Source organism: Oncorhynchus mykiss, chromosome 24, assembly GCF_057628025.1.
Source record: "Oncorhynchus mykiss isolate SJ-2025 chromosome 24, ASM5762802v1, whole genome shotgun sequence".
NCBI classification, from domain to species: domain Eukaryota; kingdom Metazoa; phylum Chordata; class Actinopteri; order Salmoniformes; family Salmonidae; genus Oncorhynchus; species Oncorhynchus mykiss.
Genome location: NC_143045.1, coordinates 27,692,841 through 27,709,687, shown reverse-complemented (window position 1 = coordinate 27,709,687; position 16,847 = coordinate 27,692,841). Strand labels below are relative to the sequence as shown.

The window sequence follows — 16,847 nt, the reverse complement described above, 5'->3', positions numbered from 1 at the left end:
AACCCTCCACCTCTATACTGTTATTACATACAACCAACTAACCCTCCACCTCTATACTGTTATTACATACCACCAACTAACCCTCCACCTCTATACCACTATTAAACACCACCAACTAACCCTCCCCCTCTATACCACTATTAAACACCACCAACTAACCCTCCACCCTATACCACTATTAAACACCAACTAACCCTCCACCCTATACCACTATTAAACACCAACTAACCCTCCACCTCTATACCCTATTAAACACCACCAACTAACCCTCCCCCTCTATACCCTATTAAACACCACCAACTAACCCTCCACCTCTATACCCTATTAAACACCACCAACTAACCCTCCACCTCTATACCACTATTAAACACCACCAACTGACCCTCCACCTCTATTAAACACCACCAACTAACCCTCCACCTCTATTTCACTTTTAAATACCACCAACTAACCCTCCACCTCTATACTGTTACTACATACCACCAACTAACCCTCCACCTCTACACCCTATTAAACACCACCAACTAACCCTCCACCTCTATACTGTTATTACATACCACCAACTAACCCTCCACCTCTATACTTTTATTACATACCACCAACTAACCCTCCCCCTCTATACCACTATTAAACACCACCAACTAACCCTCCCCCTCTATTCCACTATTAAACACCACCAACTAACCCTCCACCTCTATACCCTATTAAACACCACCAACTAACCCTCCACCTCTATACCACTATTAAACAACACCAACTAACCCTCCTCCTCTATTAAACACCACCAACCTACCCTCCCCCTCTATACCACTATTAAACACCACCAACTAACCCTCCACCTCTATACCCTATTAAACACCACCAACTAACCCTCCACCTCTATACCCCTATTAAACACCACCAACTAACCCTCCACCTCTACACCACTATTAAACAACACCAACTAACCCTCCTCCTCTATTAAACACCACCAACTAACCCTCCACCTCTATACCACTATTAAACACCACCAACTAACCCTCCCCCTCTATACCCCTATTAAACACCAACTAACCCTCCACCTCTATTAAACACCACCAACTAACCCTCCCCCTCTATACCCTATTAAACACCACCAACTAACCCTCCACCTCTATACCACTATTAAACACCACCAACTGACCCTCCTCCTCTATTAAACACCACCAACCTACCCTCCCCCTCTATACCCCTATTAAACACCACCAACTAACCCTCCACCTCTATACCACTATTAAACACCACCAACTAACCCTCCACCCTATACCCCTATTAAACACCACCAACTAACCCTCCACCTCTATACCCCTATTAAACACCACCAACTAACCCTCCACCTCTATACCACTATTAAACACCACCAACTAACCCTCCACCTCTATTAAACACCACCAACTAACCCTCCCCCTCTATACCCTATTAAACACCACCAACCTACCCTCCCCCTCTATACCACTATTAAACACCACCAACTAACCCTCCACCTCTATTAAACACCACCAACTAACCCTCCCCCTCTATACCCTATTAAACACCACCAACTAACCCTCCACCTCTATACCACTATTAAACACCACCAACTAACCCTCCACCTCTATTAAACACCACCAACTAACCCTCCCCCTCTATACCACTATTAAACACCACCAACTGACCCTCCACCTCTATTAAACACCACCAACTAACCCTCTACCTCTATATCACTTTTAAATACCACCAACTAACCCTCCACCTCTATACTGTTACTACATACCACCAACTAACCCTCCACCTCTATACTGTTATTACGTACCACCAACTAACCCTCCACCTCTATACCCTATTAAACACCACCAACTAACCCTCCACCTCTATACTGTTATTACATACAACCAACTAACCCTCCACCTCTATACTGTTATTACATACCACCAACTAACCCTCCACCTCTATACCACTATTAAACACCACCAACTAACCCTCCCCCTCTATACCACTATTAAACACCACCAACTAACCCTCCACCCTATACCACTATTAAACACCAACTAACCCTCCACCCTATACCACTATTAAACACCAACTAACCCTCCAACTCTATACCCTATTAAACACCACCAACTAACCCTCCCCCTCTATACCCTATTAAACACCACCAACTAACCCTCCACCTCTATACCCTATTAAACACCACCAACTAACCCTCCACCTCTATACCACTATTAAACACCACCAACTAACCCTCCACCTCTACACCACTATTAAACACCAACTAACCCTCCACCTCTATACCCTATTAAACACCACCAACTAACCCTCCACCTCTATACCACTATTAAACACCACCAACTAACCCTCCACCTCTATTAAACACCACCAACTAACCCTCCACCTCTATACCCTATTAAACACCACCAACTGACCCTCCACCTCTATTAAACACCACCAACTAACCCTCCACCTCTATTTCACTTTTAAATACCACCAACTAACCCTCCACCTCTATACTGTTACTACATACCACCAACTAACCCTCCACCTCTACACCCTATTAAACACCACCAACTAACCCTCCACCTCTACACCCTATTAAACACCACCAACTAACCCTCCACCTCTATACTGTTACTACATACCACCAACTAACCCTCCACCCTATACCACTATTAAACACCAACTAACCCTCCACCCTATACCACTATTAAACACCAACTAACCCTCCACCCTATACCACTATTAAACACCAACTAACCCTCCACCTCTATACCCCTATTAAACACCACCAACTAACCCTCCACCTCTATACCACTATTAAACACCACCAACTAACCCTCCACCTCTATACCACTATTAAACACCACCAACTAACCCTCCACCTCTATTAAACACCACCAACTAACCCTCCACCTCTATACCCTATTAAACACCACCAACTAACCCTCCACCTCTATACCCTATTAAACACCAACTAACCCTCCCCCTCTATTAAACACCACCAACTAACCCTCCCCCTCTATACCCTATAAAACACCACCAACCTACCCTCCCCCTCTATACCACTATTAAACACCACCAACTGACCCTCCACCTCTATTAAACACCACCAACTAACCCTCCACATCTATTAAACACCACCAACTAACCCTCCACCTCTACACCCCTATTAAACACCACCAACTAACCCTCCACCTCTATTAAACACCACCAACCTACCCTCCACCTCTATACCCTATTAAACACCACCAACTAACCCTCCACCTCTATACCCTATTAAACACCACCAACCTACCCTCCACCTCTATACCCTATTAAACACCACCAACTAACCCTCCACCTCTATACCACTATTAAACAACACCAACTAACCCTCCCCCTCTATTAAACACCACCAACTAACCCTCCACATCTATTAAACACCACCAACTAACCCTCCACCTCTACACCCCTATTAAACACCACCAACTAACCCTCCACCTCTATTAAACACCACCAACCTACCCTCCACCTCTATACCCTATTAAACACCACCAACTAACCCTCCACCTCTATACCCTATTAAACACCACCAACTAACCCTCCCCCTCTATACCACTATTAAACACCACCAACTAACCCTCCACCTCTATACCACTATTAAACAACACCAACTAACCCTCCCCCTCTATTAAACACCACCAACTAACCCTCCACATCTATTAAACACCACCAACTAACCCTCCACCTCTACACCCCTATTAAACACCACCAACTAACCCTCCACCTCTATTAAACACCACCAACCTACCCTCCACCTCTATACCCTATTAAACACCACCAACTAACCCTCCACCTCTATACCCTATTAAACACCACCAACTAACCCTCCCCCTCTATACCCTATTAAACACCACCAACTAACCCTCCACCTCTATACCCTATTAAACACCACCAACTAACGACTCCACCTCTATACCCCTATTAAACACCACCAACTAACCCTCCACCTCTATACCCCTATTAAAACACCACCAACTAACCCTCCACCTCTATACCACTATTAAACACCACCAACTAACCCTCCACCTCTATACCCTATTAAACACCACCAACTAACCCTCCACCTCTATACTGTTATTACATACCACCAACTAACCCTCCACCTCTATTAAACACCACCAACTAACCCTCCACCTCTATTAAACACCACCAACTAACCCTCCACCTCTATTTCACTTTTAAACACCACCAACTAACCCTCCACCTCTATACTGTTATTACATACCACCAACTAACCCTCCACCTCTATACTTTTATTACATACCACCAACTAACCCTCCACCTCTATACCACTATTAAACACCACCAACTAACCCTCCCCCTCTATACCTTATTAAACACCACCAACTAACCCTCCCCCTCTATACCACTATTAAACACCACCAACTAACCCTCCACCTCTATACTGTTATTACATACCACCAACTAACCCTCCACCTCTATACTTTTATTACATACCACCAACTAACCCTCCCTCTCTATACCACTATTAAACACCACCAACTAACCCTCCACCTCTATACCCTATTAAACACCACCAACTAACCCTCCACCTCTATACCACTATTAAACACCACCAACTGACCCTCCACCTCTATTAAACACCACCAACTAACCCTCCACCTCTATTTCACTTTTAAACACCACCAACTAACCCTCCACCTCTATACTGTTATTACATACCACCAACTAACCCTCCACCTCTATACCCTATTAAACACCACCAACTAACCCTCCACCTCTATACTGTTATTACATACCACCAACTAACCCTCCACCTCTATACTTTTATTACATACCACCAACTAACCCTCCCCCTCTATACCACTATTAAACACCACCAACTAACCCTCCACCTCTATACCACTATTAAACTCCACCAACTAACCCTCCACCCCTATACCACTATTAAACACCACCAACTAACCCTCCACCTCTATTAAACACCACCAACTAACCCTCCACCTCTATTAAACACCACCAACTAACCCTCCACCTCTATACCACTATTAAACACCAACTAACCCTCCACCTCTATACCCTATTAAACACCACCAACTAACCCTCCACCTCTATACTGTTATTACATACCACCAACTAACCCTCCCCCTCTATACCACTATTAAACACCACCAACTAACCCTCCACCCCTATACCACTATTAAACACCACCAACTAACCCTCCACCTCTATACCCCTATTAAACACCACCAACTAACCCTCCACCTCTATTAAACACCACCAACTAACCCTCCCCCTCTATACCCTATTAAACACCACCAACTAACCCTCCCCCTCTATACCCTATTAAACACCACCAACCTACCCTCCCCCTCTATACCTCTATTAAACACCACCAACTGACCCTCCCCTCTCTATACCTCTATTAAACACCACCAACTGACCCTCCCCTCTCTATACCTCTATTAAACACCACCAACTAACCCTCCACCTCTATTAAACACCACCAACCTACCCTCCCCCTCTATACCTCTATTAAACACCACCAACTGACCCTCCCCTCTCTATACCTCTATTAAACACCACCAACTAACCCTCCCCCTCTATACCTCTATTAAACACCACCAACTAACCCTTCACCCTATACCACTATTAAACACCACCAACTAACCCTTCACCCTATACCACTATTAAACACCAACTAACCCTCCACCTCTATACCACTATTTCATACCAACTAACCTTCCATCTGTAGACCACTATTTAATCAAATAAAAATCACCACCCCATTCCACTACTTTAACCCTAACTGATCCTACACCAGGCCAATGGCTTGAAAGGACGGGACTCTTTCGTTCAACACACCTTGTAGCTCTTCTGCAGTAAAAACTTGTACACCCAAGTTCTTCTCTGCAACTGCCACCACAACATATTTTACATGATTGATACATGATACGTTCCATTTCTGCGGTACAGTTGATAACCATGGTAATGAATGCTCAGATGCCAACCTTACTGAAGCACAAATTTGTATCACTATGTATCAGCCTAGGCCTACTGCTCACCCTTGACCCATCATCCTCTTCTCTCTTCACTGCCTCAGCATACAACACCTTCTGTTCTACTCTGACCCTGGCAACCTCAACCTGTCTCTCGCACCGGGCACTTCTGATCCCCAGCAACATGGGCACCCCCACAATTGACAAAGTTTTTCCACAGATACTGCACATTCCTTTGTCCCATGCCCTCATACACACTTCTCACATCTTAGAATCTCCCTCCTAAACACTGTTTCAACATGACCATAAGCTTGGCATCTGAAATACCTTAGTGGGTTCGGCACAAATGCTCTCGGGATAACTGACATATCCTAACATGACTTTATCAGGTAAAGGCTGCTTCAAATCTTAAAAGGACAATGTCTTCTCAGTTTCAACACCGGGTCTGTGTCACACCAAACTGTGGGCGTCACAGACACAGGGATTTTTTTTATTTTATCCACCTCAACGCCACCCCGGTAAGGCTCGGACTCAGAGGTCTTCACCCCACCTGCCACCACAGGTAATTCATTCTCACTCGGTCAGGTTCCATTTCTGAGCCATCAGAGACAGAAGGATACATTTTGTACTTCAACATCTTCTCCTTCTTCCTCGCTGTCCATAATCACGTCTATCTGTTCACCATGCTTATGCCGTGCCTTTGTCCGCTATACTGCTTTCGGGAACACACATAAAGATGGGCTTTATTCAATACTCATCTTATCGCAATTTACTAGTCTGCCTATCTCTATCCTGTCCATGCTCACAAAACTTTAGTTCACATGACTCTTGTGCTTCATTGGTAGAATGAAGCGAGGATGCTCCTCCATTCGCCTACTAATTAATTGACACTCTCCTCAACCACTAGATCACTTGAGTCGTTTCCAGGTCACGGAGGAGAGGGGATGAAGGAGTCGAGGAGAATACTGTCTTTTTCGCAAATGAGAATCTCCCAGTCGAATGCACATCAAAGGTACTTTTCAATAATAGAAGGTACCCTTTACATAATATGAATTTACTTTATAGAAAGTTTTGTATATTTGATTGAGACAACAGAAAGGATGTTTATTTAAAAAATAAAAAGTATTGGAAACAGAGTTTAATGCCTATCAAAACATGGGTTTGAGTGGCTAAATTAAGTCAGTGACTTGGAGTGTAACTTTCCAATCTTAAATTGAACATGCAAAATCACCAATAACATGAATTCAAACTGAAATGTACTCCATATAATATACACATTTGACATTCAGGGTCATTTAAAAAAGGTAGCAAATCATCTAGAAAGGATAATTAAACACAATGGAAATGTCTCATTGGCAGAACACTATATTGTGGACCATAATAAAAGTCAAATCAAATGCAAACATTTAAAAGAAATAGCATCATAATATGTCCACAAATACAAGTCTTTGAGTATGACAGTGTGGATTTTGTTTGTGTGCAAGTGTGGTATAGGTGTGCTTGCATGTGAGCAAGGAAGTGTGTGCTGTGTATATTCCAAATGTATTATTTTGAAGCTCGGAAGGCACATTCCAGTGAAAGGGATATCTGCAGGCAGGAAAGGCTCAAGGCTGATTGACCTGGCCGATGAAGAGGATTGTACCTGAGGACCAAGGAAACAACAAGTAATTCTACAGAAAATAGAAGAAAATTAACATAGTCAACATATCAATAAGAAAGAAAAACAAAGACAGAATATGACCAGAGATCAGAATTTGACCTGACATGCGTCCCGATTTATGTCATGTCAATTACACAACAACTAGTGATCTTTGCCAACGAGGATGCCAGTCTTTTGAAGCCATTAGAGTATATTCTAAAAGTAATAGAAAAATGAGAGATTGACAGAGAGACAGCATGCTGTACCTGTTGGGTTGTGCCGAATGAGGAAGAGGAAGGGTCGGTCTACGATGATCCAAGGTGGAGAAGACCTGGCCATTAAGATGGCAGCTGGAGAAAAATTAGAAATACAAATGAAAACACTTAAGTCTTCAACCTGCCTGATCTCTAATATTCAGAGAGAATATCCACACAGATGCAAAATCCAATTCACACACACTAAACTAAATACAAACAGAAACAAAAATGACTAAACCAACAACCACTCACTCGTAACAGCTGCTGCTTTAGTTCCATCCTCATTGATCTCGATCTTGGCCTTCTGTAGAGCTTTAGATATATACACAGGCTCTGTACCTAAGGGAAAAGTTAGATGCCAAAATATTAGTGCTGTAAAGTTCCATTGATTAAAAACAATGTCCCACTAGGTGGCGCTAAAGGACAACCCAATTATTATGCACACTAATTCTGATCCATAATTTAAGGAAGCCTGCAGAAGATGTCAGTAGTAAAGAACATCTTATGCTTTATCAGCACTTCACACCGGACAGTTAGTCATGAATCATGGCTATTTGGAGATCTCACTGCAGTAAACAGTCCACAATCCTTTCATATATTAGCTCCAGTCATTGTTGTGTCAAGTCAGACAGACCAATGATTGATACACTGTCAGAAAGAAGACATTACAGTTCTATGTGATATTTGATTTATGATCCCAGTGCCACTCACTGAGGTGTCTGAAGTCGGCTTTGCCCTCATCAAATAGGATCGTTATCCCCAGGGCTGAGAGGGAGGCTTGCAGGTCCACTTCGGCCTCAGCAGTAAACCTAACACACACACACACTGAGCCTTTCCTTCAACAATTAGTGGAGACTTTTCATACACATAACAAATAGAAAGATTGCACAATGTTGTACCTAGGAGTTAGTCATTTATGTGTGACATTTGATGAGTATTAGCAGGTGACAGGAAATGCTTCCTGCCAATAAAAGAGCTAGGAATGGGTGTGTCTTGTCTTTGACCTGACCCTGCAACAATACCTGGAAGTTACCTGTTCATTGGGATGCAACATTACAGACACACTTCTCTGTCATGTAGTGGGCAATAACGTCAGCTCTATACAATATATTTTTTTACCTGCAATGTGTTTAGAACATTGCACCCTCCTGTACAGGATTCTGGGTAAGGGTTTTTGAACCAGTGAGTGGGTTGTGTTTGGGTCTTACTTGGGCAGCAGCAGGCGGACCTTCCTCTGGTGCAACAGCTTGGTCCAGCTTTGTACTGTGGCTGTGCTGATGTGAGCGATGACATCACCTAGGGGCGTGTCCTCCTCCGATGGCAGGGCGATCAGCATGCTTATGCTGTTGCCGTGATACGGTAGTTCGATGACCTTATAATTCAGCCCTTGGGGTGTGCTGGCCAGACCTAGGAGATGAGGGGTCAGGGGTGAGGGGTATCCATACCGTAGGCTAAGAAGTGTTACTGTATTCATGGTCCACCTGAAATTCTGACATTATTCAACACCTTTGAGGATAGTAATGTTGTGAATAAATACTATATCTCTCATCTATAGTGACATTAATATGTTTGTTTTCTAGTCTAGTTTGGCTTTAGTTGCATAATGAGAAGGATGGAGTTTGTTGGTTCCCAGAAAAATCTGTGGTGGGATATGGCAAGACAAAGACGCCAAAACCACAGTGATACCGATCCAACAACACAATCATTGACAGGACTATATACAGTCATACTGTGAAACAGCCATAAAACAAGTAATCAAAGCTGAACTCCACATGTTGTCATAAAGCAACAATGTTTCCCATTATTCACACATATCAAAAGTGATTTAATCTGTCATTTATGTCTGAGAAGTATACTTGCCTAATGTGTTGTTCTGTAACATTTTCTCTGTAAATAGAGGGTGGAAATGATTCCCAAGAGCAATGTTTTACTGCAGTAATCAAGAGGTTTTCCCAATTTATTCTCAGAAATTAACTAGGCACGTCAGGGAAATAATCCTAGACCGTCCAGAGAGTAGCTATTCTGTGCTAAAACTGCATTGATAAATACCCAACTCGACTACTCTTAGGCCGACATGACAAACTCACGTCACATAAATGGCTAAACTACAGTCAGGATGGAATTATGTGGTCTACAGCAGACAGTATATCATTTCACACACAGGTCAGAATATTAGCCCAGTGAGCAGGTCAGAATATTAGCCCAGTGAGCAGGTCAGAATATTAGCCCAGTGAGCAGGACAGAATATTAGCCCAGTGAGCAGGACAGAATATTAGCCCAGTGAGCAGGACAGAATATTAGCCCAGTGAGCAGGTCAGAATATTAGCCCAGTGAGCAGGACAGAAGGGTTCAGAGTGGTGTCTTAGGTCTCAGAGCAGAACTCACCAATTTTGAAGACCGACAGCTGGGACATCATGGGGACCTTGTATGAATTGCCGTCTCCCGCGTTGAAGGTTCTCATCTTGGTGTTTTCTGTCTGGAAGCGGGACTTCCATAGGCCTTTAAAGTAGATGGTGTTGACGGCCACCAGGCGGGTCAAAGCGCCATCCAACATGTCTGCCTTGACCAGAGTGGGGATGTGGCCTGTAAATGAGAACACAACAGTCAGAAAAATGTATCATTCCAACACCAGTGATAAAAAATAAACCTTCAAGTTAGTGACTTCTATTTAATGTAAAAAAAAATTTTTTTTAATGTAAAATCATCACAAGACCTAGTTAAATAAAATCTGGTTCTACATGAATGTAGCCTAATTACATACCATTAGAGATCTATGGTCATTTTTTAATTGACTGTCCAACAGTAACTCTGAATCCAGTTGGAGTCTCACCTTTGGTCTGGTTGTTGACCCAGATGTTGATTGTGGCTGCAGCCGCCTGGGTGTCAGTGAAATCCAAGGTCCGGCTCTCACACTGGAAGTTGGCCCTGTTGGAGGACATGAAAGCCTCCTCCATAGGGAAGCCCTGCTGGGAGAACATAGCGTTGGCGATAGTCACGATGTCCTGGTTGGACTTGGCCGTCAGCATCTTGTGGAGCTTTTTCAACATCTTATAAGGGCCTGGAAAGAAGAATTGGGGAATTTTAATGAGATATGTTGTGATTCTCTGAAAACAGTGTCGTTCCTCAGGGAAGGAGTATGACTGGAAGTAAACAGGTACAGTAGCATACGCTCGTGTACCTGTAGACTTCCAGTCATTGCGTTAAACTAGTTAGCATTGGCTCACAAAACTACCACGCAGAGACATAAAAATGGTATCTATGAGTTCATCGGACTGTGGGCAAGTAGAAAAGTGGCTTAATTGCCAGAATCTCACAGTATCCCTTTAATGAGAGACACTGGATGAGGCTATGAAAGGACTAGTATTAAGGGAGTCTTACCATTCTTCTTGTAGCGGAGTGCTGTGAGGAGCTGCCTGCGGGTCTCTCCGTGGGCGCCTGGCAGCAGCATACCCAGGATGGATGCCACACCATGGGGGGAGAGCACCACGTTCTCCTGGGGTCTGGAGCGGGCCACCTGCTGGAACACCTGGAGACCCAGGTCGGAGCCACGTTCGCCATAGGATGGGGTGGAGGGGGCCTGGGAGATCACCCCCCGGTGGCCACCCAGGGTCACCAGCACACACATGCACAGTAACGAGGGGAGGCCCATCTCAGGTCTCACTCACTGATTGATTGACCCACCTGGAAGAGGGGGAGAGAGAGTAATGGAAGTCATTTGCATGTAGGATTATGACTCACTGTTGTTCACCACAATCCAAACAGAGAGCAGTCTAGCATGTCCTTCTTCCTTATGGTTTTGACAGGAGCTACAAGGTCCTGTGCCCCTATGGCACTGGCTTCAGTATCACCATTGTCAAGTGAAGTGTTAGTCATGCTGTCTAAACATGACTAATAGACACTGTCAGGCCCCAAGACCAGCACCAAGTAGTGCACTACTTATCCTGTTATTGGCACCTTATTGCCAGTCTCTCTATAGTTCATATAAAGTCAGATAACATTTTTAGGAGACCACATTAGCTCTAGCCTCCTTCCTGTGGAAATACTGGCTTTATGAATTCAATTATGCAACAGCTTGCAATAAAACCCAGACAGCCATTGTCTCAGTACAGAATGAGAAACAGATGTGGTGGGTTAATTATATTTAAAAAAAAAATAGTGGTCTAAGGCACTACATCTCAGTGCTAGAGGTGTCACTACAGACCCTGGTTTGATTCCCGGCTGTATCACAACCAGCCGTGATTGGAAATCCCATAGGGCGGTGCACAATTGGCCCAGCATTGTCCGGGTTAGGGTTTGGCCAGGGTAGACTGTCATTGTAAATAAGAATTTGTTCTTAACTGACTTGCCTAATTAAATATAGGTTAAATAAAAAGAATTAAAACAATTGTAAAGAGTTTGTCTCTGCACAATGGCCTACAGTATATCAACTAAGTTACCATGCTAATCTTTGGAATTCTGATGTTCCTTGGGATCTTTAATCCTCTTCACAGTTACTTTATTCTGAAACTGTTAGTAAAAAAAAGTAGGCTACTGACAGATACAGGACAAGATAACCCAACACCAAGCCCAATCTTGACCAGGAACTATCAACAACACTCAGTCATAGCCTCCTGCAGCAGAGGAATTTAAGGGTGGTGACAACATACCCCTTCCTCTCCTCCACAAGTTCATTAAACTAACTCCAGTTCAGACATGTACAGACTGTAAACTCCTTCAGAGCTCTGTGTGTGTTGGCTAGGAAAATGTAGGCTAAAGCATGCCCTACTGTAGGCTATTCAAAACAATTGGTTACAAAAATGAAGGATGCTAGTCTGGAAATTTGATTAAAGAAATGAGATGACAAGCAGCCTACTAAATCACCTTGACATTTACTTTGAGAAACACTATCCATGACTGAAACAAAAAGACAAGTATAATTCTGCATTTCAGTTATGGAAATAGTGTAGGCTTTGCTAACAGTACAGTAACCGTGAAGTCGAGAGAATGAGGATATGACCCAAGTGTTGACCAATAATGATCATTGTTTACAAAGTAGCTAATTAGAATACATCCACTTTGAAGAGTCGCACTAGAAGTTGAATCCATCCTGGCTGGCAACAATGTAGCCTCACATCACTCATCTCTCTCTAACTATACAAAGAACATAATACGTAGGCTAGCCTGAAACATAGTTACATTGCCATATCCTACATACATTTTTAAAGTGTATACCGCGTCTCCATGTGGAGATAGTAGATCCTTACTTGAATAGTTTGGATTTAAACGGTCCAAAAACGTTATTTGAGCATACAACGTCTCCGGTTAGTAACTCAATACAAATACAACACCAGCCTCTCGAGTTACCAGAAGAGTGAATAGCAAGGCACAAGGTCTCCTTCGATGTTTGTCCCAAAGGTAAAGATTCTGTCTGACACTTAGATTATAATATGGAGGGTTTTGGTGAGTTGAACTCCGCCCTCCCGACAGTGAAACTCGATTCGGGAAAAAACAACGCAGAAAGTGACAACTTGCAAGTGTTTAATACTACTACTAAATTAGTAGCCTGCTGTCAACAGGAAGTGACAAAGAACATGTCGCGCAACATCGAATAGTCCTTCTTATTTAACGGTTAAAAATAACTGTCTTATAACTGTTAGCCACCATTTGTGATTTAAAATGGTTCAGGTATTTCATTTAGCTTTGTGTATGTGATAGGTGGTGGGTGCCCTATTTAAAAAATGTGCTTAATTGCCTTTACTCATTTTTGTTAATGCACACCCAAGGGAGTGGTGTGTTCTCACCCAGCAATGACATGTCAGACCCAGAAGAGAGTGTTTGTAACATAAAGTTATAAGTAGCCAACTCAAACTTCACCTCTCCCCCACTCAATATGGAGACATTGGAAGACAGCTTGTATTGTAAGTCAATTGCCCCCCGTGGCCCCTGTATGGGTCCCCCAGATAACTGTTGGCAGGACAAAAGGACCACCCGGTGCCTCTGTTCACCTTTGTGCTGCCCAAACACACACACACAAACACACACACACACACACACACACACACATACAGGAGGGGCCCTGCCCTGGCTCAGTTATACCCCCTCCACCATAATACAAATACATGATTATTTAAGTGTTAGTGAATGTATGGGGAATTGAGTTAAATAAGAGGGAAGGTACATGTAATCAAGAGGCAGTGTGCTCAATAAGGGGAGGGGGAGTATGAGGTTATGAAAGCAGGTGAGGGAGGCATCATGTCCTGCTCAAAGGCTGCTGAAACTAGAAGCAGAGCAGATCCTGCAGACTGCACAGTCATGTATGCTGATAACAGATGCTCAACTGTTGGTTATATCTATAGGAGATATTTGAGCCCTTTCTGTCCTTCCCTTTAATCGACCCGTACTGTATATTTACAGGTGTTATTAGAACCATCTCTGTCCTTCCCCTTTAATAGACCCTTACTCTATATCTACAGTAAATATTGGAGCCCTCTCTGTCCTTCCCTTTAATAGACCCCGGAGACATAGCCTTTGCTCTTCTGCCCAGGTGGAGACTTCAGGGGCCTTATTTATAACTCTTGCATAAGTTTCACACTGAATTTCAGCATGCACCATTTCAGAAAAGTCTGCCAACAAATGTATAAACTTGGGAAAATCCAGACATACAGTTGAAGTCGGACATTTACATACACTTAGGTTGGAGACATTACAACTTGTTTTTCAACCTCTCCACAAATTTCTTGTCAACAAACTATAGTTTTGGCAAGTCGGTTAGGACATCTACTTTGTGCATGACACAAGTAATTTTTCCAACAATTGTCTACAGAGATTATTTCACTTATAATTCAGTGTATCACAATTCCAGTGGGTCAGAAGATTACTTACACTAAGTTGACTGTGACTTTAAACAGCTTGGAAAATTCCAGAAAATTACGTCATGGCTTTAGAAGCTTCTGATAGGCTAATTGTCATCATTGGAGTCAATTGGAGGTGTACCTATGGATGTATTTCAAGGCCTACCTTCAAACTCAGTGCCTCTTTACTTGACATCATGGGAAAAACAGCTATGTTAGGATCAGGAGGAAGGGAGGAATTTTGCTGGATCACTGGATCTCAAGCTCTTAAGTACTACATATTCACATATATTATTTTCCAGGGAAAATATGGTCAGGATGATATACTGTAACAGCCCTTCTGCTGTAGAGTGACTATATTTACAGAATGTTTGTGTTTGACACGTCATCTTCTGGTCTTTATGGTGGACATAATCATAGTTCTCCTTCTGACATAGTGCCAAGAGAGAGAGCATCTGACAGTCAGACGTGAAGTGCACTGACTATCTGGAAAACAAACTATTCAGAATGATTGGGAAATACACTTTATTTTGAAAGAATGTACTGTGAGATCCAAGTAAAATCAAATCACATTATCTGATTTATCTTACTTTCTGTGTTATTTTAGTTGTATTTGTCATGTACAAGGGGACACCATTACATTTGTCACGTTCTGACCTTAGTTTCTTTGTTATGTCTTTGTTTTAGTTTGGTCAGGGTGTGGGTAGGGGTGGGTAGTCTATGTTCTTTTTTCTATGTTGTGTTTATGTGTTTGGTATGGTTCTCAATCAGAGAAAGGTGTCATTCGTTGTCTCTGATTGAGAATCATACTTAGGTAGCCTTTTCCCACCTGTGTTTTGTGGGTGATTATTTTTCCTTGTCAGTGTTTGTTCCACACGGGACTGTTTCGGTTTTCATTTATTTCTCTTGTTCCTTTTGTTTTCTGTGTCCAGTGTTATTTTATTAAAATATATTATGGACACTTACCACGCTACGTTTTGGTCCTCTTCTCCTTCATCCCACGACAGCCGTTACAACATTGATATAATCAATAGTCATTCAATTCTCATAGCACAATCACTATTATACAACTGTGGTCATTTTCTTGTTAAAACACTACTGTTAAAAAGTTTAGGGTCAGTTAGAAATATCCTTGTTTTTCATGAAAACATACATAGGAAATATAGTCAAGATGTTGACAAGGTTATAAATAATGATTTTTAATATAAATAATAATTGTCTTTTAAACTTTGCTTTAGTCAAAGAATCCTCCATTTGCAGCAGTTACAGCCTTGCAGACCTTTAGCATTCTAGTTGTAAGTGTGTTTTCACCCCATTCTTCCTGAAGCACCTCCCACAAGTTGGATTGGCTTGATGGGCACTTCTTTTTTTTATACTTTGTTTTTATTGTAGGAACACAAAGGAAAATAAAGGAACAAAAAAAAAGATCTGGCAGTTACAGTGCACGTCATACCTTCATCATATTAGTTACATTGACATCTTTGAATTAGACCTTTTTCAAGTACGAAACCCATTTTTCCCAGTATTCCTGACCTCTTGAGTTCTTAAAGCAAAGGTCATACGCTCCATGTGTTGTGTTTCTTTTACAATGTCTATCCATTGTGTCACTGTGGGAGGGTCTTTTTGTAGCCATTTCTAAGTGATAGCCTTTTTACTGGCTGTTGATGTGCACTTCTAATGTACCATACGGTCAAGCTGCTCCCACAACCGCTCAATAGGGTTGAGATCCGGTGACTGTGCTGGCCACTCCATTAACACAGAATACCAGCTGACTGCTTCTTCCCTAAATAGTTCTTGCATAGTTTGGAGCTGTGCTTTGGGTCATTGTCCTGATGTAGGAGGAAATTGGCGCCCGCAAGGTATGGCATGGCATTGCAAAACGGAGTGGTAGCCTTCCTTCTTCAAGATCCCTTTTACCCTGTACAAATCTCCCACTTTACCACCACCAAAGCACTACCAGACCATCACATTGCCTCCACCATGCTTGACAGATGGCGTCATCACTCCTCCAGCATCTTTTAATTTTTACTGCGTCTCACGAATGTTCTTCTTTGTGATCCGAACACCTCAAACTTAGATTAGTCTGTCCATAGCACTTTTTTCCAATCTTTGTCTGTCCAGTGTCTGT

At 42.6% G+C, this 16,847-nt stretch overlaps 1 protein-coding gene across 3 annotated transcripts; it reads right to left on the bottom strand.

Annotated features, from left to right (window-relative positions):
- Nucleotides 1-7,071: 7,071 nt before the first annotated feature.
- On the bottom strand, nt 7,072-13,541 carry LOC110504102 (glia-derived nexin). Of its 3 annotated transcripts, none has more exons than XM_021582924.3 (9): nt 13,084-13,541; nt 11,268-11,570; nt 10,720-10,947; nt 10,275-10,472; nt 9,098-9,296; nt 8,601-8,698; nt 8,142-8,228; nt 7,899-7,982; nt 7,072-7,635 (listed from the first exon to the last, which is right to left on the bottom strand). In XM_021582924.3, the coding sequence occupies exons 2-9, from the start codon at nt 11,536-11,538 to the stop codon at nt 7,598-7,600; spliced, it is 1,203 nt and encodes a 400-aa protein (XP_021438599.1). In that variant the 5' UTR covers nt 11,539-11,570; nt 13,084-13,541; the 3' UTR covers nt 7,072-7,597. The 3 variants fall into 3 exon arrangements, with proteins under 3 accessions (XP_021438599.1, XP_021438598.1, XP_021438601.1); XM_021582923.3 differs by having other exon boundaries at nt 13,133-13,492; XM_021582926.3 differs by having other exon boundaries at nt 13,233-13,466.
- Between the last annotated feature and the right edge of the window lie 3,306 nt (nt 13,542-16,847).

Bases quoted from the DNA above. Each gene is read 5' to 3' on its own strand.
- LOC110504102 (XM_021582924.3), bottom strand. From the start codon at position 11,538: ATGGGCCTCCCCTCGTTACTGTGCATGTGTGTGCTGGTGACCCTGGGT. The intron at 9,297-10,274 runs GTGAGTTCTGCT...CTCATCTCCTAG, and splicing joins GCTGTCGGTCTTCAAAATTG to GTCTGGCCAGCACACCCCAA. The intron at 8,699-9,097 runs GTAAGACCCAAA...TGTGTGTGTTAG, and splicing joins GTCCGCCTGCTGCTGCCCAA to GTTTACTGCTGAGGCCGAAG.